Source organism: Thamnophis elegans, chromosome 10, assembly GCF_009769535.1.
Source record: "Thamnophis elegans isolate rThaEle1 chromosome 10, rThaEle1.pri, whole genome shotgun sequence".
Classification (NCBI taxonomy): Eukaryota; Metazoa; Chordata; class Lepidosauria; order Squamata; family Colubridae; genus Thamnophis; species Thamnophis elegans.
Window position 1 is genome coordinate 40879016 of NC_045550.1, and position 25783 is coordinate 40904798.

The 25783-nt window shown below is 37.4% G+C and overlaps 2 protein-coding genes across 2 annotated transcripts in view; both read right to left on the minus strand.

Moving 5' to 3' along the window:
- The window catches only part of PCOLCE2 (procollagen C-endopeptidase enhancer 2), a 30969-nt gene extending 13882 nt beyond the window's left edge, over window positions 1–17087 (minus strand). Inside the window, 4 exon segments of the mRNA XM_032224872.1 lie at window positions 9782–9801; window positions 9804–9851; window positions 9854–9885; window positions 16696–17087. Coding sequence (XP_032080763.1) covers window positions 9782–9801; window positions 9804–9851; window positions 9854–9885; window positions 16696–16799 — 204 coding nt within the window. The 5' untranslated portion in view covers window positions 16800–17087.
- On the minus strand, window positions 2666–4149 carry LOC116513690 (divergent protein kinase domain 1A-like). Its single transcript, XM_032224873.1, is given in 5 exon segments — window positions 2666–3060; window positions 3063–3392; window positions 3395–3442; window positions 3445–3655; window positions 3730–4149. Coding segments are annotated over 5 exon segments (1209 nt in total). The 5' UTR covers window positions 4135–4149; the 3' UTR covers window positions 2666–2845.
- Window positions 17088–25783: the final 8696 nt, after the last annotated feature.

Sequence of the window (25783 nt, forward strand, 5' to 3'; positions counted from 1 at the left end):
GCCGTGTTAAAAAGCATCAATTTTCCAAAACAACTAACTTTATGTCCATGTGTGTGCACACGGTTTCCACTATCCCTCATCTTGCTTTGTTACTTTGAAACAAACATCCTTGTCTATTGGTATTTGAAACAAGCAGCACTAAGCGACTTTTCTACTTATAAGAAGGCTTACAAGCTACTTTTCTACTTTATAAGAAGGCTTACAAGGTGCAAACATTAAAATCAGATGCATTCTTTGAAGTGAAGATGATGCTAGAGGTTGATGCCATTCAGCATGCCAATATCCATTTTTAATTTTAAACCATTACTTTAAAATCTTAAAGGAGAGATATGAGAGAGAGGGAGGGAGGGAGGGAGGGAGGGAGAGAGAGAGAGAGAGAGGAGAGAGAGGAGGAGAGAGAGAGAGAGAGAGAGAGACTGTTGTCTATCATGGAAGGTACACTGGTGTTTGTGGATAATATGCTAGGGATCTCAGCATGCAAGCACATGCGTGCATGCATGAACACCCACACCCAATTACAGAATCCTTATGAAATTTTCCAGAGTAATTTTTCAGACAAATTTAGTACTATGTGTTAAGAAGGGGGAAGGGAGAAAAAAGAAAGCAAGGGCTGAGAAGAATGCCAGAAAAGTTGCTTAGCCATATCAAGAATTTTATTTTCAACTTGCCTTGCACACTTCAAGCAAAATGAAAGACCTGGGCAATATAAGGAAAGAAAGAAGGATTAAGGGAAGAGAGAATGTTTTGGCATTAGAACAACAGTTAATGCAAGATGATATTCATAAGCCATAGTCAAAGCATTACCATTGGTTAATCACAAATCATAGATATTTTGGATAAATTTAAAGATAAAATATTCATTTAAATTGAACAAATTGCTACACTGAAATGCTTCAAGAAAGCAACAGGTTCCCAGACAGAAAGCTAAAGCTTTCAAGGAAGGCAGAGAAGTGAAGATAACACCAGAAAAAATTAAAGCAAAGCAAAGCAAAGCAAACCAAATCTGTAGCACAAGCAAACTGCATGCAAAAATGTGTCCCAAAGAAACAAAAACATTAGAGGCTTGATGCCAATGGAACTTGGAAGAGTGTCAGATTCTTCTTCTAAGGCAATCAACCTAACAAATCATGCCTGTCAGCTCCACTAGATAGATCCAATCAGGAAATCTACTGCATGGGAAAACCAAAATCTCACTTTATTGAGATTGGCTGTAAAACCAGAATCTTGGAATCTGTGCTATATCGCCCCTCCTTCTTATATCCAGCCTATGTCATTTGACTGAGCTACTTCTGAATACTATCGTTGCTGGAACATAAAGAGTATGCCAGCCTGTTTCTGCTTCTTTTGTCCTCTACAAGACACAGATCATTGTAGAAAATAGTTGGGCTCCCTGGGATGGAAGAAATCAAAGAGCCTCTCTGAGAAAGAAGAGGAGTTTTGAAGCGATGGGTGTTTCCCCCTTAAAAGGAATAGACATGACATGATGCTGCAGGAAACATATTGTCTACATTGGGCCTATAAGTAGGATATCATGGATAGGTTACCAAGTCTATTCAAACTGATCAACATTATCTTTTTTTTAATCCATATAGTATGGATGATATTGCTACATGAGACCTTGAAAGAATCCTTAAATTTTAGGAGACTCTGGGCAGAAATGTGAAAGAACTAGGATAACAAATAACATGCTCCTCAATCTTTCCAACTGAGGAAAAAGAGAAAATACAATTATAATACAAGATAGAAAGAACAAAGAAAAGTGCACGAGAAAGCATTAAAAACAAACAAAAAGGGCTTCTGATTTCTTCTGCAGCAAATAAAATTACAAATTGATCTCTTACTCTATTATAAAAAACTCTCTTTTTTCCATTACCCATTTTTTCTAATCATCAAAATAACAAGTGATAACTGTATTTTTGTCTGTTGCATGCAAGAAGTCTATAATTTCCAGACAGCCATAAATGTAGATACTGTCCTTTCTCTGATCTAGGATGAGAGTTAATTTAGCCACCTCTATAAGCTCTATCATCAAATTCCTCCATTGTGGATAGTGTCAAACCTTTTCACTTGTGAGCATATAATAATTTTACTATAGTTGTCAGTATACTAAAAACAAAGTCCCACAGCTTTTTCTAGTACAGTGCTACCTCAGTACTCCTCCTTAATTTGTTCCGGAAGACATCGACAAGTACTAAAAAGGAACAAACCATGGCAACTTACCACGTGATCCTTTGTTTGATTCGGGCAGCACTTCCTATCTGTCCCTTTTCCTATGTCAGTGACCTCCCTAACATGGCTGACTCCTCTGTGTCTGGCCCCCAAATGCCTTTTTTTTTTCCTTCAAGAATTCCCAGTTTTTAATAACTAATACATCAGGGAAAAGGGTAGGATAGATTTCAAATGCTAGCTTTTTTTTTTACATTTAGGAAATTATTCAGTTGAATACATGTGACTTTATAAATTCTATAGAATCCCAGGTATAATCCTGGGATTATACCAAATGCTCTCTCCATATGTATAAATTGGCTTTTAGTAAGTTTCTAAAGAAACAGAATGAATTCTAACCAACAGAAGGCTCTTATGAAATCTCTTAAGCCAGTGAAGGGTAAAAGGGTAACAGGGAATTAGTATTCTTTACAGCCAGGAGTGTTGTAGCATATGGCTTCAGTAGTCTGACAGGCATACATTTAAAGTACACATATAACTCTTCGATTGGGGACAACATGTCTGAAAGAGAACTGATAAAAGATGAGGACAACAAATGTTTCAAAAACTATAAAGTATGTTTCATAAAAAGTGGTCAGCTCCTACAGCAGCAACTGTATCTTCTTCTGAGACAAAGCACCTAAGAATCATCTGTATGAGATATTTTCTTCCACAATAGAGTTTTCAAGTTATTGAGTATTAAAGAATGTTCCATTTCCATCTGATTGGCTGAAACTTTCAGGGCAATGCAAGAGTACAATTGTTTCTCTAATTCTTCATGTATTTCTAAAGGAGCCCCGAGAAGCAGATAGTCTTTAAGCAAATGGCACACCTTTGCTAAATTTGGCTGTATTTTTCTGTAGTACATTTCATTTTACTTTGGTCACATACAGTTCTACAGTCGGAGCCATATACGCAATCCAGGTCAGACTCGCAGTGACGATCTTTAATAAGTTCTTTTAAATTCATTTCTGGCACTATTTTTCTCATATCCAACATTTTTAAGTCATATTTATCATTATAGCCCAGGTTTTTGGCACTCATATCACACATGAGAAAATTTCCATACGGTCCATGGAAAATGTCTTCCACAAATTCTAGAAGCCCTATAGCTATTTTTGCCTTTCTCGGCCACAACGGAGTAAACCATTGATCCATGTTCCTTCTGAAACCAAAAGGAATGAAAGTTCTAAAATCCACGGAAGGATTATTCCAAAAAGAGAGGTATATTCAACTTTTGCATCACATAAAGATCTCCGCAAAACCCCAACAATTTGGGAGTGTGTTCTTTATCTTGGAGAATTACCATGAGCAGGAATTCATTTAACTGGAGAAGTGCCCATGCTGACTTTGCTTCTGGCAAGGAAACACGACCATCTTTATTCCCATCAGCCACAGTCAATATGAGATTAACCAATTCAGGAAGATTTCCTTGTTCTCCCAGTTTTGCCTGTTTGTGGGCATCTTTGACCTGTTTGGTCTCTATCCTTGGTAATTTTGGTGGTGTTTTTTGGTTCAAAAGACTTTAAAAAGCCCATAGACCATCTCTTTGAATTTTTGAACAGTAGTTCCTCTAGTTGGTTTATCAAACAGAGTTGTTTCTTTCCTTGGTTCTAGTTCAGGTCTAAGATCAATATGAGCAATTTCTTCCATCTGGCATTTTATAACTCCTTGCAAATTACCCCATTCTCCTAAATACATCTGATTGTTGGGTTGGGTTGACAAACATTTTCTGAAATAAAGTGTTTGTCTTGTACACAGGCTGCTACATGCTGATCCATCAATAACCCCACTCTTGTATTTATCACATATTGTTTTCTTACAGTCATGCCCTCTGCAAAGTTCTGTGTAAGATGAGTACTGAACATAAATAATCCAGCTGCCAATAAATACTCCTAGCCAAGAGAAGAAGAGATATTTCATCCGCATATAAGAGTAGCGAACCTCTGACACTACTTAAACTGGATCCTGAGCTTAACATCAGGTGATGAGCAAGGCAGTGCCATGTGCTGCTGGTGGTAAAGAGGCTCGGGATCCATGCATGGAGTGGCATGGGTGTGCTGGAGGTTGCCGGGATGCTCTCTAGCACTTTCTTCTTCTTCCCCCCAAATGCCTTTTGTGGTGCGTCAAGTACCAAACAAATGATGAGTACCAAAACAACCAGTTTTACACCAAAACACGTTGAATACCAAATTTGATGAGTTCTAAACCAGTTGAGTATTAAGGTACCATGGTATACTTTTAACTTATTGTTTATTATTTATAGCTTTTCTTTTTCTTCATATTGATTCCAATTTTGCTAATGAAATATCTTCACAGTTCAATAGATTGTTTCACCAAGAAATTGGATATAAAATGTCTTATATAATTAATTGCAAAGGTGTATTTGACTATATTAGCCATAGAACATTTTACATTTGCCAGTTATTCAGGATTTGTTACCTATACTTTACAGCTTATACTGTTTTTCATTGTTTCCTTCATTACCATATTTAAATGTTTACTTGTAGTAGCATCATTTCTTTTACTTTTCTCTTGAAATTATAATAAAATGTATGCATAGACATACATAACACATAAATGAAACAAACTAGCAATATTGCTACATTGTTAACATAAATGTGTTTAAAAAATAAAGAGAAGGAATAGAAAGCTTTGCAGTATTGTAATGTGAGCAAGGCATGGGAAAGCAAAACATGCTTTATTCAGAATGGTCAACTACTGAACACTTTGCAGAATCTCACTACAAGATTTTAATAAATTATTTAACCCTGTGCTTCCAGAGAGTGGGAGGAAAACATGGACCTGAACAAAATTGACTCAATGCTCCATGAAGAAACATGATATAAATCTCACAAACAAATTAATGATGATATTGATGCTGTGAGCCAATCTTCTCATACAGAAAATCACAATACTCCTTATCTGGAAAAGGCAAGCATCAATGTTTGAAAAGCACCTATATTTTTTTTCAAAATAGCAATAAGAAAACTTTCATATCAGCCAGGAGTAATCTTGGGTCCAGCTTAATTTCCCTAGTAGTTGCAGGGCTGCCTATTCTTAGAAGAATTACTAACTGTCCTAACCTTCACAGCCATTTAAAAAATACTGTTGTTCTAAAACAGAGCAGGCAGGAGCAGTCATATCTACCAAGATATGGCTTGCTGCATAGCTAATTACTATGGCTGGTTGTCACCTTGTGACTGCTTTTGCTACTGGTTTATTCAGATACTGAAATCTACTTGAGCAAGAAAGGCTCCCCAGTGAAGGAAGAAGCCCATACAAGCAATAGAAAAAGAGAAACAGGTAATGGTTTGATTCAACTTTGCAAAGTTATATAAGGAATAATGCTGGTACAAAAGTAATGGGCAACGGTTTTTGAATGAATGAATACATAAATAAATAAACTACTTTTTACGTATTTTCTAAGGAAAAGAAATAGAAAATATTTAGAACACAGGGGTACCTACCTGGAATTAAAAAAGTCAACCTGGTGCCCCAACCATGGGATGGAAGCTCTACTCTGTTTATGTGTGTTGTGTGGCCTATAAAACATGGTGAGATTTTGAATGCATAATTGTGGCCCGTATCTTGACTTTTATGATCCCCTTTCCTGCCACTCATTTGAATACAAAGGAACAGTAGCTCATGTAGTAATCCAATTGAGTTTTGTAGTACTGCAAGGCATATATTCCAAAGGTTTCTTTAAAAAACACTCTTTCAGCTACACTCAGCTTTGTTTTTCAATTAATTACACAGAACAGTAAGAAGAGCAACCATTTCAAGAAATTGAATATTTTGCCAAAAAATTGATCATGACTCACTTTTTCAATGGAAAATTCCATGGATAATACAGACTGGGATCCCAAAATACAATTACTCACCATATACTATATAAGATTTATTTTTGAGAGTATGGGTAAGGTTCAACTAATTTTTGTGCTAGTATTTTTTTATATAAATATTTACTCATACTGCTATCTCAGAAAGAAAAGAAATGTTTCCATTTGGCTTAGCAAGTTAAATAATCAGAAACTAAACTTATTTTTAGATATTTAATTAAGCTACTCAGAATCTGATTCTACATTAGTTGCATAAAGTGGATAATGTCTCAGTTTATAGAACACCTTAGTGTTCATATTGTGTCCTCAATATTAATAATCAAAACGTATTTGTATGTTATAATTGTAATAAAAGGTGCACAGTGGCTCAGTGGCTAAGACACTGAGCTTGTCGGTCAGAAAGGTCAGCAGTTCGAATCCCTAGCACCACATAATGGAGTGAGCCCCCATTACTTGTCCTAGCTTCTGCTAACCTAGTAGTTTAAAAGCATGTAAAAATGCAAGTAGAAAATAGGAACCACCTTTGATGGGAAGGTAACAGTGTTTCATGCGCCTTCGGTGTTTAGTCATGTCAGCCACATGAAAATAATGGAGCTTTGTTCTATTTGTTTTTAAATTTTAGTCATATTCAGACAGCACTGGCTCTTTGGCTTTGAAACTGAGATGAGCACTGCCCCCTAGAGTCGGGAACAACTAGCACATATGTGCAAGGGTAATCTTTACCTTTACTAATTGTAATAAATTCTGCTATTTATACTAAATTGTCTATTTGAAGACTTGAATATTATTTTTATATTACATTCCTAAAGACTCTGACTAGATTGAGTATTCAGTTTTTCCAAAATCACTGAGGACTGACAAGAAAGAGCATATTTTAAAACCATTGGTATGTGATGCCTTGTATTTTGCACTCTACAAATTGCTATATAAGAGACAGTAAGAAAAACAGTTCAGGGAATACTATACTTATGGATTGTGTCAAGCCTATAATACAATGTGCTGAATGACTGGCTTCTATAGTTAGAAAATATACAAGAGAAATAAAAGACAGAGCACTTGGTTGTAATGTATTATTTTGTTATAAAGAATAACACTCAACTTCACTGTTACTTCAATCACAGCAATCTTAACCCTATTTAGTATTAAATTCCTGCTATTCAATTCCTGCTTCTGCAATTATGAAGTTACATCTTTTTATTTATTTATTATTAATTTATTGGCCACCGATCCCACCATAGGGCAACTTTAAGAGGAGAAATATAGAACAACAATGCAGTAGCAATAATGTAATGTTGTACTTTGAGCAAAGACTGGAAACATACTAAACAGGGTAGATATACCAAGAAGCATCCTCTGGAATGGCAACTAGAGATAAAAAAAGCTACCAAATGCTATAGCAGACTTGCACTAAATTTGTATAGTTTCATGAGTAGGAGAGATTCCAGGCAACAGAGCAAAAAACCAATGTCTCCCAGAGCCTGTATCTGGGAATGGAAATGAAAGCTATCTTAAACTGATAGTAGCACTACAATATTTGCCCCAAGGACTAAGAAATGCATCTCTCCACTAAATTGTGGAGAATCAAGCACTGATTGGTTGTCATTCTCTAAATCCTTCTGCTCCTTTATCAAGATGCTATCTTGCAAGACTCTAATTCACCATGTATTGTGCCTGGTAGACAGCTTGTTTATCTGTGCAACCGATGCATTGAGTGACAAGGCACTCTGGTCTCCATTTTTATATAATGAGAGAGTAACAGAACTGCTTCAGCCTGCTAGAATCTGTCATGCGGGATCTCTGAGTGTAAACCATGCTGCCATTATTGGTACCAGAATCATTATGAGCAACTCAGCCAAAATTAAGCCTTACACAGTGGCTTTGCAGAAATCCAGTTTATAGTAACTTTAGAGTAAGGCTCCAATGAGCATAGTGCTTGTGGTATCATCATATAAGGCACAGAATAACATATATGTTTCAACAGGAGTTTTTGGGATGCCAGGGACTGCTTAGTAGCCCAAAACAAAGGAATTATCTTGTTTGATCTAAGAAGGGCATGTTTCTTCAATTGTCTCCATCTTTTTTCTTTTTATTATGGCCTGATAAATGCTTTTCTAAGATAAATCCAATGCATGTAAACATTATTCTGAAGGCCATACATCTTTCAATTAACCAAGAACCCAATTTGGTCTAGTGATTAGGGCAGCAGGCTAGAAACCAGAAGGCTGTGAATTCTAGTCTATCTTAGCCATGAAAGCCAGCTGGATGATCTTGGGCCAGTCCCTTTTTCTCACTCTAAACTGCCTCCCAAGGGGGGAATTGTTGTTGTGGGAAATAGAAGGGGGAAAGTGCATTGGATATGTTTGCCATCTTGAGTTATTTGTAAAATAATAAAGGTGAGATATAAAATAAATAAATGTCCTAAGACATGTGCCACAAACTTTGGTTTTATGGCAATAGATGCACCATAAAGCCAAAGTTAAACTCTAGAAAAACATTATTTCTTAAAATCTTACATGTGGAAGATTCTTTTCTTACATAAAAGTAGGCATTCATAGAATCACGAGACTGGAAGGAACCTTGGAGGTCTTCTAGTCCAACACCCTGACCAATAGTTGTCCAATCTTTTTTTTAAATCTCCAATGATGAAGCATTCATAATTCTAGGAGGCAAGTCAGGAAATTCCTCCTTATTTCCACATTGAATCTCCCTCTGATGAGCTTCCACCCACTTCTTGTTCTGACGTTAAGTGCTATGAAAAGTAAATCCCTGTGACAACCTATCAACCTATTGGAAGATGGCTTTCATGTCACCTCTAAACCTCTTTGTTGGGCTAACATATCTAGTTTCTTTTATTCCATGGACCTGTCTATGAAGCCCAATTCAAACAAGCATTTTTAAAAGTGTGTAGTATCTAATAGTAAATGTTTGACAACAGCTGTTAAATTTATCAACCTTCAGTAAAGTATAATAGACGAACAAGAAACGTACTCATTCAATTTTGTTCCTCAATATTATTGTGCTTCCAATCTCATCTTTTTCTTGCAGGTTGCATCTTGTACTTTTTAAAAAAATGTTAAGGGGAAGCAAATATACATCTTTTTCATGTGCATTCTTAGCAGAGAAGACATATAATAAGCTTCCTCCATAGATATCCAGAAATGTCATCTTCAATCTATTACCATCGCTTCTCGGCCTTTTGGCTAAGATCAAGTGTAATCAAGTGTTATTTCCAATAACACACAAAAGCTTTTCCTTCTAAGGCATTTATTGCCCTCAGTTTCAAGCATGGCAAAAAGGAACTTATGGTCTGGGTTCACATAAACATTAAACTAGTTTAATGTGGATAGTTAGCTTTCAGCACATTGTGAAAACCTTGGCAATTTTAAACATTTTGCGTAAACATGGCCATCATGTTAAGACATAAATATTCAAACAGGTTTGGTTTAGAGCAAGAGTTCAAAGTCTACTGAAATGAGTAGCTAAGCTTTCATCGTACATTAAAGAACACTACTATATTCCATCTACATTCCATTCCAACACTACTATATTCCATCTACATTCCATCTAATACAAATTACATTTGTATTAACATTTGTGAAGAAATATCAAATTTTCTGCTTTGGTTGCTGCATAAGATATAAGGTATCATATTATAGACACCCATCATATAACTGAAACCAACAGTAAACCTGCATATTATTCTTTGTAGGAGTAGTCATATCAAACTTTCTTACTGTGATTTTCCAGGTACATTGCTGTTTGGAGGGTATACCCCTGGGAATCCTTCACTTCCAATAAACCCGATACTCCAGTTAGAATACCACCACATTTAAAAGCCCTGGGAAACAAAGAAGAATTATTTTGAGATAATATGATCTGCTCCAGATTAAACAGGAAGGATCTACTATGCCACTGTCAAAATACCCTATTTTTCAGAGTTTGAGATGCACCGGAGTATAAGACGCACCAAGGTTTTGAAGAGGCTTTAAAAAAAAAAAGTAGGTAGGTCGGTAGAGTGGGGGAGAGAGGGAGAGAGAGAGAGAATACAGTAAGTAGGTAGGGAGAGAGAGATTAGGTAGGTTGGTAGATAGAGTGTTAGAGATAGAGAAATACAATAGGTAGGTAGAGAGAGTGTGTTTAGGTAGGTAGATAGATAGAGGGATAGAGAGAAATACAGTAGGTAGGTAGGGAGAGAGGGAGAGAGATAGGTAGGTAGATGGATAGAGAGAAAGTAGGTAGGGTAGGTAGATGTTTCCAGATGTATTTATCCATGTGCTGGAGAAGGAAATCGCTGACAACCTGCAGCACCTAAGACTTTTTGCTAGCACAGCACTTGATCAATGTAATTCTCATCAATCACTCTAATTACAATACAATACAATAGCAGAGTTGGAAGGGACCTTGGAGGTCTTCTAGTCCAACCCCCTGCCTAGGCAGGAAACCCTATACCATTCAGACAGATGTCTATCCAACATCTTCTTAAAGACTTGCAGTGTTGGGGCATTCACAACTTTTGGAGGCAAGTTGTTCACTGATTAATTATTCTGTCAGAAAATTTCTCCTCAGTTCTAAGTTTCTTCTCTCCTTGATTAGTTTCCACCCATTGCTTCTTGCTCTACCCTCTGGTCCCTTGGAGAATAGTTTGACTCCCTCTTCTTTGTGGCAACCCGAGATATTGGAACACTGCTATCATCTCTCCTCTAGTCCTTCTTTTATTAAACTAGATATATCCAGTTCCTGCAACTGTTCTCATATGTTTTAGTCTCCAGTCCCCTAATCATCTTTATTGCTCTTCTCTGCACTCTTTCCAGAGTCTCCACATCTTTTACTACATTGTGGCAACCAGAACTCAATGCAGTATTCCAAGTGTGGCCTTACCAAGGCATTATAAAGTGGTATTAACACTTCACACTTAATTAAAGAGCTTTCCGAAAGGAAATTTTTTTTTGCACTCTGCAAACCTCCCCCAAACCACCCATTTTTTGCAAAAAACATGCCTTTTTTTCAAATAAAAGGCATGAATAGCCTTTGGGGGGGGCTTATAGAGTGCTGCTGGGGACTGGGGAGACAAAAAAACAGCCCATTTTTTGGCTCATTTCTGCCCTCCCCAGTCCTCAGGAGCTCTCTGAAAGCCTCCATAAGGGTATGCATGGCCATTTTGGTGAAGGGAGCGAGGCCTTCGGGAGGAAAAAAAAATGCTGTATTTGATGTATGAGACACACCCAGATTTTCAGCCTCTTTTTGAGGAAAAAAGGTGCCTCTTATATTCCAAAAAATACAGTATATAAAATCTTTGTATAAAGCATTTAAAAGGTATCTATCTATTTAAATATAATGCAATTTTGTTGCTTTAAATTGCTTATGTGCTGTCCAGTCATCTTCAACTCTTAGCAAAGAGACAGAGGGGGGAGAGGATACTTGATGCATCAGATGTTGTTGAATCACTTAATTTCAGGTAAAATGTCCTGTGTCAACAACCACATATTTGCACACGTACATACCCTGCCAAAGTGGTTTTGCAGTTGTATATTAGCATTTATTATAAGAAAGTCGTAACTATAATATTATAAATATATATATACAGTTGTTTTCTTCAAAATGTTTGGAAGGCATTCGATAACCAATCTGTCTTCTCAAAACATATTTATGCTTGCAAACAACCTTTACTTCTGCCATGTCTCCCATAATTATTCCTCAAACTTCTCACTTTTTTGTTCACACATTTTCTCTCAAAATTTAGATTTAGATTTTACTTTATTTGTATGCCGCCCTTTTCCCTGGGGGGACTCAGGGCGGCTCACAATTCAAGGGAAGGGAGGAATAGACAAGTTACAACATGAAGACAATACACCGTTAAAAAGCACAACAGTCATACCATTCGAGTGGGGTTGAAGTCTTTAGCCCCAGGCCTGTCGGAACAGCCAGGTTTTAAGGGCTATGCGGAAGGTCGGAGGGTGGTGAGGGTACGAATCTCCACGGGGAGTTCGTTCCAGAGGGTCGGAGCAGCCACCGAGAAGGCTCTCCTCCGGGTAGTTGCCAGTCGACATTGGCTGGCCGATGGAATTCGGAGGAGGCCTAATCTATGGGATCTATTGGTCTAGTGGAGGTAATTGGCAGTAGGCTTTTCCCCCTGCCTTTCCTTCTTCACAACCCATTCTCTTCTTCCACATATTCATTTTTGCAATTTGATCATATTTTTCCAGTATGGACCAAACCACCTCACCTTCTTTCATACTGGTTACTTTTATTTTATTCAATGTTTATTCAGTTTTTTTCTTAAGTTTTGACTTTATTTCTTGTTTTACCAAATACACTTCTTAGTTGCCCCATCTCACTGCACCTCGATTTATCTGTTTGCTCTCCTAAACTACCAAACTTGTATTTTTGCATCATGAAAGTTAGCAGTAGCAAACTCTTGTTGCACCTCAAGAGCTCAGTTTTGGCACAACCTGGTTGTATGCCTGAATGCCAACAAGGCTATTTTATTCCAAACAAACACTTAGGATCTCTTATTTAGGGCATTATTGTGGGAGTCAACATATTGTTGCCCATGACCCATCAACTAGAGGGCACCATCTTGACAACATCTCAGGACTGGTGTAAATAATTGATTTTTGTTCACTGGATACTTAACATTAAGATTAAATGAACTCAAGTCTTTCCTTTTGTTCTTCGTCCATGAACATGGGGGTGGATGCATAATTTGATGTTCTGGAAAGCCTCGATTATTTTATGATGATAGGACGCTGTTCAGCAGCTGGCAATCATCTAATATAAATCCACATATTTCTTAAGGGTCAAATCACGATGCATGACTATATGCACCTGTAATATTTGCAATATATCAGGGAACAAACCACAGATTTTGGCAATATATGATGTATCAAAGCTTTGCCTGCATCTACCAAATGTCCTATTGAGGATGCCAGCTCAGAAGTAGCGTGATAATACACAGGCAATAACTAGATGGCCTGCATTTCGATTACTTAGTTTTAAATTAAATGCAGCATTTGCCTTGGCCCATCATTCAAATTCAGATGCTTGGTAAACAGAATGTTTTTACAATGGTTGCAATATCCTGGGGTTACATGTTAACATCTCTACTGTACAGTATTTCAATATGCTCCTTCCATATTAATTTGATCTCTTTTGGTTACTGTCTGTCCATTAGCATCCTTATTATACTAATTGAGGAAGGAAACTTCTTTGGAACCCAAGGATCTTTGAAAGACTTTCTTGTTTTTCTAGGTCTGTTTCCATCTTCATTATCTTTACAGGCATTGTTGTAATGCTGTTTCTTCTCTCTTCTAACAGTTCTATGAAACTTGTTACGGTATTTTTCTGAGTATAAGATGTACCTTTTCCCTCAAAAGAGGGTGAAAATCTGGGTCTGTCTTATACACTGAATACAGCATTTTTGGCCTCCCAAAACTTCGCCCCCTTTGCAAAAATGGCTGTGCATAGCCTTTAGGAGGCTTCCCGAGTGCTGCTAGGGGCTGGGGACGGGCTGTTTTTTGCCCCCACCCCCGATCCCAGGAGCACTCTATAAGCTCCTAAAGGCTATTCATGCCCTTTTTTGACAAAAAACCGACCTGTTTTCATGAAAAACTGGCTGTTTTGGGGAGGTCTGCAGAGTGCAAAACTTTTTTTTTATTTGCCTCTTCAAAATCTTGGTGCGTCTTATACTCTGAAAATATGGTAAGTTCCTTTCTGAGATTTTTGTCTTTCTTTGTTTTGGCTTCTCTTCTCAGTAATTTCCAGTTTGTTCTGATGTCCTCTTGCTTTTGTCTCTTTCTTCATTTTGGCATTTCTCTTTTCACATTAACCCTTAATGACTGATTAAGTTCAATCCATAATTCCTCTGGTTCTGTGTCAATGAAGTCAGTAGGATGCTGAGTCATGGTTAAAGAAAAACAGGAATGAGAGTTGTGGAAAGTTAAATTTGGATGATATGATTGACTAGGATCCTGAACAAGAACTGTCCTGTGGGAAGGATATCCAGCATTTTTCTGTCACAGGTCCTTCTCCTCCGAGGCATGTCTCTAAATAATGTCTGTTTTACTACTGCAGCCAACTTGGCACCAAAATGGAACCAGATGAGACAACACATATAATTGAAGTATACTGAAAGAAAGTCCTGTGCTGTCAGACATCCTGGATACTGTAAACAGACCCAAGTTGTCATTTGCTATTACTTCCATCTGTCATACAGATGGGAAGAAAGGATCGGGAAGAGACTCTTTTCAAATTGTTAAGTGTGGGGCGCTTGTATGCCTTTTAAGAAAGCATCAAATTCCAGGATACATTTCCCATCAAACTATTCCAAAATTAGAGCATCACATGGAATTCTAGTTTGCAGAAAAGAGCCCATTTCTGCTGCTAAATGTGAGACAGTTGTTAAGTGAGTTTTGCCCCATTTTATGACCTTTCTTGCCACAGTTGTTAAGTGAGTCACTGCAGTTGTTAATAACAACATTGTCATATAAATCTAGCTCCCCCATTGATTTTGTTTGTCAGAAGGTCACAGAACTGCAACCGTCATAAATATTAGTGAGTTGCCAAGTGTCTGAATTTTAATCACAGGACCATGGAGATGTTACAATGGTCATAAGTATGAAAAAGGGTTATAAGTCACTTTTTAGTTGTAACTTCGAACAGTCACTAAATGATTGTAAGTAGAGGACTACTTGTGTTCACACCCCCACCAGCATGTTAATGATGCTACTTCAATGCATCATCTTAAAAATAAAAATAACACCAGGCCCGCTGATAAGTGAACTCGGTAATGTCACTAAAACTTTAATCCAGATTTGCTGAGAAAGAAGAAAACCCTAGCATACCTAGGAGATTCCCAAGAATTTGCAGAAATAAATTTTAAACAAGCCCTATGGGGAGAATCTCACCACTAGTTTCTAATGAGGGTGGATTTTATTTAGTAACCACAATGTGGTGTAATGGCTAAGGTGTTGGAGCAAGGAGACCCAAGTATCAGCCCATCCCCAGTCACAGAAGCTCACTGTGTGACTTTGGACACATCTATTTCCAAGTCAACCAACCACATATGGCTTTTATGGCGAAAGAAGGAGAAAACATCATGTATGCCAACTTGAACTCCTAAATGAAAAGTGAATATAAATTGAATTAAGAATGCTTGCTGACTTTTGAAAAGAAAAAAGGAGAAGAATTGAATGGAATATTCCTCAAGAGTACATACTAACTGGATCTGGGAAGAAAGATATATCCAGCAATATCTTTCCCAGGTACCTCTTACATGCCTAATAATATTGGCTTCCACACGTTTACAAGGCAAACCTGATAGGTACAATTTAGACAAAAGGATGAACATAGGTTTTCCATACATCTGTGTAATAGTAATGTAAAGCATTTCTGAAGCTCCTTATTAAATTATTTGGTCTTCCCCATGTACATACGGTAGCAAATGAACAATCTCTTCATTCCAATTTGCAACAAATAATATTTATATATTTAGACCAGTGGTTCCCAATCTTTTTTTTGGCCATTCCCCACCTAAGCATCTCTAAAATGCTGATGCCCCTCCCCAGCTCGTCACATATAATTCTTACTTTACTCAAAAAGTGAACTCCACTCACTTGGAGGAAGGCTAAAAGGCCATTAACTTGGTTTAAACAAGGTTCAAATTGTCCCCATTAAAAATCAAATTGCCCCCCTGTGGGGCATGGGCCCCACATTAGGAATCACTGTTTTAGCCAGACTACTATCTCTGATAATATATGCTGGAGAATTGTGGCTAGCCACAGCATGGCTCTGTATGGTCCAGAACATACAGTTCATAACCCGCTGTATGGTCCAGTTTCCCCTCAATCGCTTGGATGAACATAAAACAAACCACTGGTGTTTTGCAAGTGTGAATTACAATTCCTTCCCTAGAACAACACAATAGTAACCCCTTTCAAAAGAAAACACTCAATAATTGTACTCAATAATTCAGGGACATTTAGACAGAGATTCACTTTTACCCTAGAAACTTCCTCCTTCTTTGGAAATATTTCGTTGTTATCCTTCCAAGAGGAAAATGCACTCTGCACGTATTTATAATTTTTTTTATCTTCTCAAATATTACGTTTTTACAGCACAGACAAAAAAAAAAGAAGTAACCCAATGCATTTAAAACTTGCTGGGCAGAGAGTCTGACTGCACACCCTCTAGGCTGTAAATGTCTTCTGAAACTTGCCCTTGCACGATAAAGGAGGGTTTTTTCCCCCTTGTCTTTTAACTACACGCCCGTGAAAATCGCCGGATTCGTGGAGGAGGAGGCGTGAGTTGTCTCCTCAGGACAGACGAGGTTCTAAGGTGGGGCACAGAAGAAACCACAGGAAAAGTTACGGGCAAGGGAGGTGCGCTACTACGGCAATCCTTGAGGCACCAAACGTTTCCTGTGCACCTCGGACGTGCCAGCCAGCCAGCCAGCCAGCCAGCCTAAAGGGAGACCCCGGGGCTGCCGAACAATAAGCCCCTGAGGCAACGAGGGAGGGCTCGTCCTCATTAAACCCGGGGACGGTGCCGGGGCGGAGGGGGGTGGGGCGCGGGACAAATGAGCAAAACGAAGCCGGCAGGCAAAGCAGGCTTGCATTTCCGTGCGCTGCGTCGGACTCATAGGGGAGTTTACCTCGGTCTTTGCAGCTGCTGCCGACTGTTGTTGGGCTGAGCGGCAGCGAGAAGCAGGAATCCCAGGGCCAAAGAGCGCGTGGCTGACGCGGCCGCGTCTTGCATCTTCCTCTCCCGCTTCGGCCCCTTCAGCACGGAGATTCGTTCGAGGCCACCTGTATAAAACTCCTGGCCAAAAAGCGCCTGCTGCCCCTTTACCGTGAATATCCCATTTGTTCGCGAGGGGAGGAGAAAAAAGCTCCCCCGTCCTCCTCCTCCTCCTCTTTCCGACCGAGGCGGCGACCGCGGGGAGGAGAGCGACCAAGAGATAAAACAGACGCCCCTCGTTTTTTACCTTGGTGTAAAGTGGCGGGGGCGTCTTTGAAAAAGTCGCGCCCCGGGTCTTTTCTAAGCGCTTCCCAGGCAGAGGGAACCTTCCAATGAAATTGACCGGTGGAACTCGCGCCACCAATTCTGGGAAGATTACAAGTTTAGAAATCCCACCCCCTTCCGAAGATGCCAAATCCCATTTGCCTCAGCGTAGGGCTTGGGGCCAGAGTTGTTGGGAAATGTGGCATAGCTGGATATCAATGGAGATTCTTAGTCATCCAGGACAAAGTTGAACCAAAGGTGCTTTTTCAAAAGGCAGATGGACTTTGTTTTTCTTTGAAGACGTTTCGCTTCTCATCCCAAAAGCATCTTCAGTTCAGAACTGAAAACTTCTGGGATGAAAAGCGAAATGACTTCTAGCAAAAACAAAGTCAAGATGTTTTGAAAAAGTACCTTTGGGGTAGTATTGGTGGAATACTGCAGCTTTTCCCTCCCTAGGTTCACAGGGTTCAATTAGCCTTTTCGGATGTGGTGCTCTGTTCACCCCATATATGAGAAAAATCAATTGTCACAACATTGCAATATGGCAGATAGTTATTGCCATGCTAATAACCAGGGACTACAGACTTGAGGATTAAGTCTAGGTTGCTAAAAACCCATTACTGGGGCAAGATAATGCGATTTGGATTAGGCTTGGATGTGTTGCTGAAATTATTTCTCAAAATTTGAGATTATTAAGAATTAATCAGGAGCAGTGTTGGAAGAGAAAAAAAAACAATGTGCTGTATTCATTCCTAGGTGGTATCATGACTTTATTCATAGAATTTGCTTGCCTGTGGTTGGCTCTGACATGCTTACTCATCCATTTTTTTTGGCTTGGCATGATGGCACACTGACCCATATGGCTGGGTGTTCACCACATGCAAAGTTGTCTTCACCTAGTCTAGGTGTTTGTGAGAAGGATTAGATGCAACTTCATATGACATTGAGTTCTTTGCAAATACAATAATAATTGTTGTGCTTGGAGGATCAAACAGGAGTAATCAAAAGCCCAAAACATGTGCAGAGACCAAACCACATTTGGGGAACCAAAGACAAACTTGTGACATGCAGTTTCTTCACCAATACTGATGTCTCCTATTATACATACGATTTCACAGTTATGACGTAAATTCTTAATTATGTTAAATGTACTTTTGAAATTATACCATGGCACACATTTGGGCTTGTTAGCATGCCTCCTGTTTCCTACATTTGGTGAATGTTTTCATGTAACATAATATCCATCTTACAGAAAAGTTTGCTTTATACATTTTTGTAAATTTCAGTTGGATTAATAGGAGCTCTTGTTGATGTTTTGATCAACCACCGTTAAGTGCAAACATTGTACAAAATAGACCAATTCATAACTTTAATTACAAACAGCAAGCCACTTTTTATTACAAGTTCATAAACAAAATCAAGGCTTAACTATGTTTGCCCCGTAGATACTAAAGCAACTGTTTATAAATATGAAGCCAAAATAAAGATTAACAAAGTGGCAGTCTCCGATATTATGCAAAACATTTAATGTTGTTTTCTGCTTCCTAAATTAGTGTTTTGCCTGCACTAGCCTGCATAAACACTGTATTTCATCTGCTTTGAACACCTGGAAAATTGATTCATGTCTTTGAGATTCTTTTATTTCCTCTTGTTTAATCTCCTTACATTTCTGGCTTCCAGGTTTTGTTTAAAGTATATTAATATATATATATATATATATAATATAATATATGTATGTTCATATCAGACATTTGCTTGTTCATCTTTTCAATAAAATTCACTCTCCTTGGGATAGGTTTGTACACTTAATATGAATTTGTCCATCCAAATTATTCCTATTGTTTGAGTATCTGGTAGTGCATGAAAGAGTTGGAAGAGACATTCTTCTCTCAAAGTCTTAGTTTAATTGTATGGACACGGAGTTTATGACTTCAAGAAATGATTCTCAATAACTGGGATGCATAACACAGTAGGACATAGAAACAGTTTAGATGGAATGTGTGGTAAATCAAAGGACCTTTAATCCTTAAATCGTAGTGTAAATAATAAATATAATAACAGTAGCTGTGAATATATGAATGTCCTTTTGTTTTGTTTTTTGATTGATGAAGACATCAATCAACTTCTGGGTGGTGACCAAATTTGACAATAATTGTTGAGAACAGCTAACAGCAGATGGCAGTATCTGGCAGACTTTCTCTGACCTTAAAAAAGCTAAGAGGGTCAGATCTGGTTAGCCTTTACATGTGAGTCACCAAGAAATCTAGATGTATGAAAATTGGGGGGGGGGGGAAATCTGGGGGAAGACAACTCAAAATCAATTATATATTGTTGTCAGTGATGTTTTTAATTGATTCAAGAAAATGGAAAACAATCATTAAAATGTAGTTTCACTAATATTAGGACATACACATGCATAAATAGTATCAAGAATTATATAATCTACACTGAGATTTTCTCCATATCTATAAGTTTATACTAAAATCAAAGGAGGTATTTGGTATGAGTCATGATTGGCTTGATTTGTACTCCCAACAAAAATGTTTTTTTTTTGCCAGTAGCCATACATGCTAATACTACCTCCAGATTCACAAGTCAGGTGTTAAATACTGTCTGATCTCCTTGGAATCCTGAAGCTAACTAAATCCAAACAATACTAAAGTCTGGGAAAATTTCTTTATTTTAGGACTACATGGTCTGGAATATAGAAGTAAAATAATCACTAAATGGAAATAAAGACATATAAAACTCCCTTTACTGCCATCTAGGACTTCTCTGAATTTTTGCAATGGCAAAATGGCAAACGCAATGGCTTAAAAAAACCAACCCTATCAGTACTTCCTCTTACATAGCATTATTTGCTTTAACAGATATTCATATTTTCATTATAAGATTATTGTAAAATCTTATCTTTTAACCATGTTTCAACACTAATGTTTCACTAATTTCAACAATATGTTTCAACGTTAAGTTTTTTATACACTGGTGTTTTACATTTGATGTTAAGGTTATCCTTTTTTCTTTTTGTGGAAAGTCATTTGTTTGTTTTTATTACACAAGTAAGCATTTTAAATTTTAGCCAACATACAGGGTCTTGGTTTGTTATATGTTTAAGTATATTCAATCTTATTTTAATATTGTGGAAACTTAACATGTGAAAATAAATGCTATTGCATTTTTTTCTTACAATGTCAATAAACAGCTATTTTACACCGGCAAAACAAATACATCTAGGATGTATTTTACACGATTGTATGACTTACTGAAGTGTTACTGGTATACATTCTATATACATTTTCAGACACAAATAGACTTATGAATGTGGCTTATCATCCACAAACAATAACTCCATAGAGGCTCATCTTGAATTTCTTCTGATCATACAAATGTTTGTACAAGTCTTAATTTGATATCCCGGATAACGCTTTTGCTGTACAGATTGGACTTTGCAGACCAAATATGAGGCTGTTTAAACATACTATATATAGTTATATATAATGATAATTATCAGGACAAGTAGTAATATTGATTTTGATATCAAATATATAGTCTACTTATTTTATCTGGTTCTGACCATGATGATAAAAATGACAAAACAGATGTTGCGTGTTACAACATGTTCTACCTTTTTATAGTTTTGTAGCATCACATACAAATATACAAAGGGTAGAGTTTATGTTGCAATCTTACAATGGATGATCACTTGTTTTCCCCTTCCATGTTTTGTGTGTAGATAAAACTGTTTAAATTTTTTTTAAAAAAATCCTTCTACTATTTTAATGACTTCAAAATAACATTTTCATTGAATTCACACTGGATAGGAAGAAATCAACAGACACAGCAGGCCTTCCATATTCTTTAGATTTTGTATTGCTAAGAGTGATAATGTATTCCATATGTAAGCAAATGAAATTGAATTTTTGTTCAAATACCTCTTTCTTTTGTGAAACTAATCAGCCAGCATGTGCAGGAACAACATATTTTTGAAGAAGGAACAACCTTAGGGACAGTTGAAGATGAGAATGTTAATGCCTTAGGAGAAACTGAAACAGTATATAATTGTGTACGTCTTGCAGAAAATGAAATCTTTGCTTGATATGTATATATATTGACTCAATCTTATGATGGCTTTTAAGTTTTCATCCCTGAGAAACCGATGTAGACCTTGGTTCTGCAGTTAGCAGTATGATTTTGGATATATTAGATGTTTAACCATCCCGGAGGTGCTTTTTCAAGAGGCAACTGGTTTTTCTTTCTTAAACATCTAGATCATGCCTATCAAATTGGTGGCCCACCAACCAGATGCATCATGCACAGGCCACGCCCACCCCAGCTTCGCAAAGGCAAAAAATGTTGTGATACATCACAATACATTCACGACACGATCAAATTTGACACCTGTGATCTAGATCAAGGGTGTCAAACTGGTGGCTGATGGGCCGGATGCGTCATGCCCACACAAGCTCTGCGAATGGGGGAAAACATTGTGAAATGTCACATGACAGCAATGTGACGCCATGAGTTTGACACGTGATCTAAATGCTTAACCAGATTCCAATTTTTAGCAGTCAGTATATGTATTATTCAGTATTAACACTACTTTATCATATGAGTATGATGCACTATAACAGCTGCTATACCCTAGTGTTACATACAGCTTTGTATTTAATTTTCAGATCATATTTTCTCTTGGGAATATTATTGTTACTTTTTCCAGTACCCCATTGTAAACTGTTCCTACTTCCTTCCTTAACATTTATAATAGCTTTTTAAAAAAAACTTGGATTATTATTCTATTATTAAATTCCCTTGACTATGCTTGTTAAATGAACAATAGGAAATTCACAATAATTCTGTTATGAATAGCTTCCATCCTTGAAAACCCCTGCTGAGATAACTAATTAAAGACATGAATACAAAGAGCTTACTTTCTTTCAATCCATGTGATATTAATTCACCATATTTACTACTTCATTGCATCTGTTCACCCTTTTCACCTTTTTCTTTTTGCTGATTAGTACTTTCATATTAGAAGGCATTTGTGATTTGACTGCATTGTTTTGGGTTAATGTAGCTTTCCCTTTTAATGTGTTTGCATCGTTTTTATAGGGTTTGTTTTAATAGGGTTGCCCATCTAAATTTTATATTGATGCTTAAATTCCTAATTTCATCAATAATTCAGTAACACAGAGAGCTGTTTCTACCTCTAACTTTCTAACATTTGCTAAAGTCTGACCAAATATAGGTGTTATCTGAGTTTCAATACTTAGTGATCTTATGCAATTTATTAGCGTACTGTTGAACTCGATGATATCCTATACCATTTCAGACAAGCGACTGTCCAGTCTTTTCTTAAAAACCTCCAGTGATGAAGTACCCATAATGTCTGAAGGCAAGTTGCTCCATTGCTTAAATGTTCTCCATGTTAGGAAGTTTCTCCTCAATTCTCTTTGTTGGGGCAGAAAGCTTCGAAAGCAGTTGCCATTTACACAGTTGTTGGAGTGCTGCAAAATGGCGGCTGCTTCCAGGAGGCATGGGGAGCAGGCCTAAGCATGGCAAAATGCTGTCAAGATAGAATTAAGGCAGAGAGCTGGGCAGCACTGCAGTGTTCCTGTGGTCGGTCATAAGAGCAAATAACTGTGGGAGCACTGCAGCTGTTGTAATTTTGAAACAGGAACATATGCAGTTTTGGGGGGACCTGTCATCTCTTCGAATGGTCATCAACTGATCTGTCGTATTTCAGGGATTAATGTTTTCATGTGACAAATCAGTATTAATCCCAAAGATTCATTAGATGTAATTTTTATTCCCATCCAAAAATCCCCATTTAGCTTATTCTGCACTAAACAAATAACATATAGTGCAGGAGTGGGTTCCGGCTAGCACTACTGCCGGTTCACTCAGGTGTGCGCTTTGTGTGCACGCACTTGTTGTGCGCATGCACAGTGCAGTTAAAATTGTTCTGTGCATACACAGAACTGAAAAACAAGATGGCGGCACAAACAGTGCCGACCGGGGAACCAGTTCAGGGGCCTGGTAGGCCTGGGTCGCTGCCGGTTCCAGGGACCAGGCCCTCAAACCACTACCGGTAGGAATCCACCACTGATACAGTGACAAGGTATGTCTTTCCCCCACTTTTTTCATATTCAAATGATATTCTGTTTAAGATCAAAAAGGTTTTTTTAAAAAAAGGGAATGGGGTTTAATCCTGAAGCTATTTCTTTTATTCAAGAGGAAAAATTTTCTCTATAACTGTAAATGAGAATGGTAGGGCGTAAAACAAATGGAAAACTAGTCGGTTTTTTTCCAATAAAGGATGGGAATACTAAATACAAAACCAGCCAATTTCTTTTTCAAGCTTATTAAGTTAAAGAAAGCATTGTGCCTAACTACTTGGCTCTGCAGCACATAACAAGTACAAAAAAAATCATAAGATGGCATAGAATCAAAAGTTGGAGAATGTAAACTTAATTCCAGTCTAGTAAATAAACAGATACTTTATACTTATGAGATTGAAGTCAAAATTCTATGATGAAAAACTGATGACTGAAGAATACAAATTTGGCCAAAATCTCATTACATTTTGGAAGACTAGATACACCAATTCCCTTATAAACCCATCCCAGATACACTGATGACATACAGTAAGTGGAATTGGCAACAGTAATATTTGTGGATAACATACTTACACTGAAAGTACATATTGTAAATCTTTATCACAACACAATACAAAAATGGGAAATCAAAGACAATTATTTAAGTTCTGTTGGGTACAAAATAAAATACCTTAAATAATATTTTTAATAATTAGCTTTAAAGTTCTAAAGCTAAAGGTCTCAAAATCCTTAGTTCTGCTCTACACTGCGAACAAGACTGAGCAAAATAATTACTTAACCAACTACAGCAATAGGCAGGAACTGACCCCATTGGCAATAGCATTTCTCTCTTCCTCTCAGCTTGACATCTAATTTTAGGCAGACATTTTATGGTGGTTTAATAAACCCTAATTGGTGGTTTCATGACAGCAGCCAAAACTACAAATCCTGGTTTCAATCTACATAGGTTAAGTTGCATACAACACACAAAATCTGAAATATTTATATTATCTCATATTCTGTGATTTTTGTTCCTCAGCATCACATACAGTTTTAGATTATCTATCGAGGCATCTTCACTGTTCTATCAGAATAGAAATGTTCTCTCAATTTACAGAAGAGTGGTGATTTAAGAAAATTCCTCCAGCGGATGTTTCTGCTTTTAGAGTTCTTAAAAGGATGATAGATGTGGATTCGTATTAGGCCTTTGCCAACTCAACATCTCTTTAAATATTGATCACTTCTATTCTCCCTTTCCTACTTGAAGTTGGTTTATATCTATAGTGATGTTTATTTTCACATCTGCAAAGTGCCATATCATCATTTCTCTTTCAATTTATATACATAGATCCACCCATCAACTTTGAATTTTATTATCTGGAGTTTTCATGGCCCAAAGATTATTTTTATCTATGAATTTTCTTTACTTCTTAAAGTTCTCTTATTCTGTTCTCTTATTAGATTAGAAGCTTTTTGCTATGTATCTCTGTAGAAAGCTATTCTACCATGTAGCTTGAATCTTCTCTTGTTGAGCACTTCAGTCTTTGACTTAGTTATACAGTCTGTCTTTCCTTTGAAGATTATCCAGTTCAAGGTGAAGCAATGCATACCATCTTAGGAACTGCCTTCCTATTTTCCATTATTATGATACCATATACTTCAAGTGCTCATATACAGGATCCTTTTCTAAGAGAAGTCAGTGTCTGCAACATTTTCCAAGTGTTGGGCCCCATGGCAACTGCAACTTCAATTTTTCACTCATTTACACATGGAGGTAATTCACCAGATATGGACTTCACATAATTTACCTCACAGTTCTTCTGTGGCAAAGTATTACTGTGCAATCTCACCAAAGGCATTAGATTTACGTCTTCCACAAAAGTCACCACCATTCCCCCTCCTTAATTGGATGGGGAGCTCAGTTTCAAATGTTCTGCATCCAAGGTGCCTAAACTTGAGTGTTTTACAGTTTGCAAGACTTCCAATTAATTCATGCTGAATACTTCAGCTATACCAGCATGATATTCAAAATCGGAGTCTGGAGATTTGGGTGTTTTATAAATACAGTATTGTAAATAATAAGTTAGTCTTTCAAATGAAGAAAATCCACATCTGATTCCTTTTTGATATGACTCGAAGACAATACATATCCTTCACAACTAGAGCAAACAGATCCCAGAATTTTCTTTTCTTTTTTGGAAAAAAATCCTATTTTAAACATTCCTGTATGCTGTCCATAAACTGGGCAAATATCAACAGAGGCTTAATAAACTGCATTGTTTTGAGCTGCAATGAGTCACCTTATTCTTGCCCATTGAGAGTATCTTTGCTTCCTGTATCACCCACTAATTCTTCATTAATGAGGACAGGTTTTCCATCCAATTTCCTCTACATTATAGCATAAGTGATTTAATTCTGCAATCCCAATAGGATGCACATGTTATTTTGGGCTCTCATCATTTCACTATGCAGATAAATAAGAATATCTACAATACAGTGCCCTTTACAATTGGCTTTTATTTAAAACATAACCCTTTCACCAGCAGTGTGGTGGAATATGCTGCTATCAAGGTGAGTAGTTGCCCTACAAGGCGTAATATTTCCCAACCTTTAGGTGTAACTGGAACACTTTTGCTCTTTTGA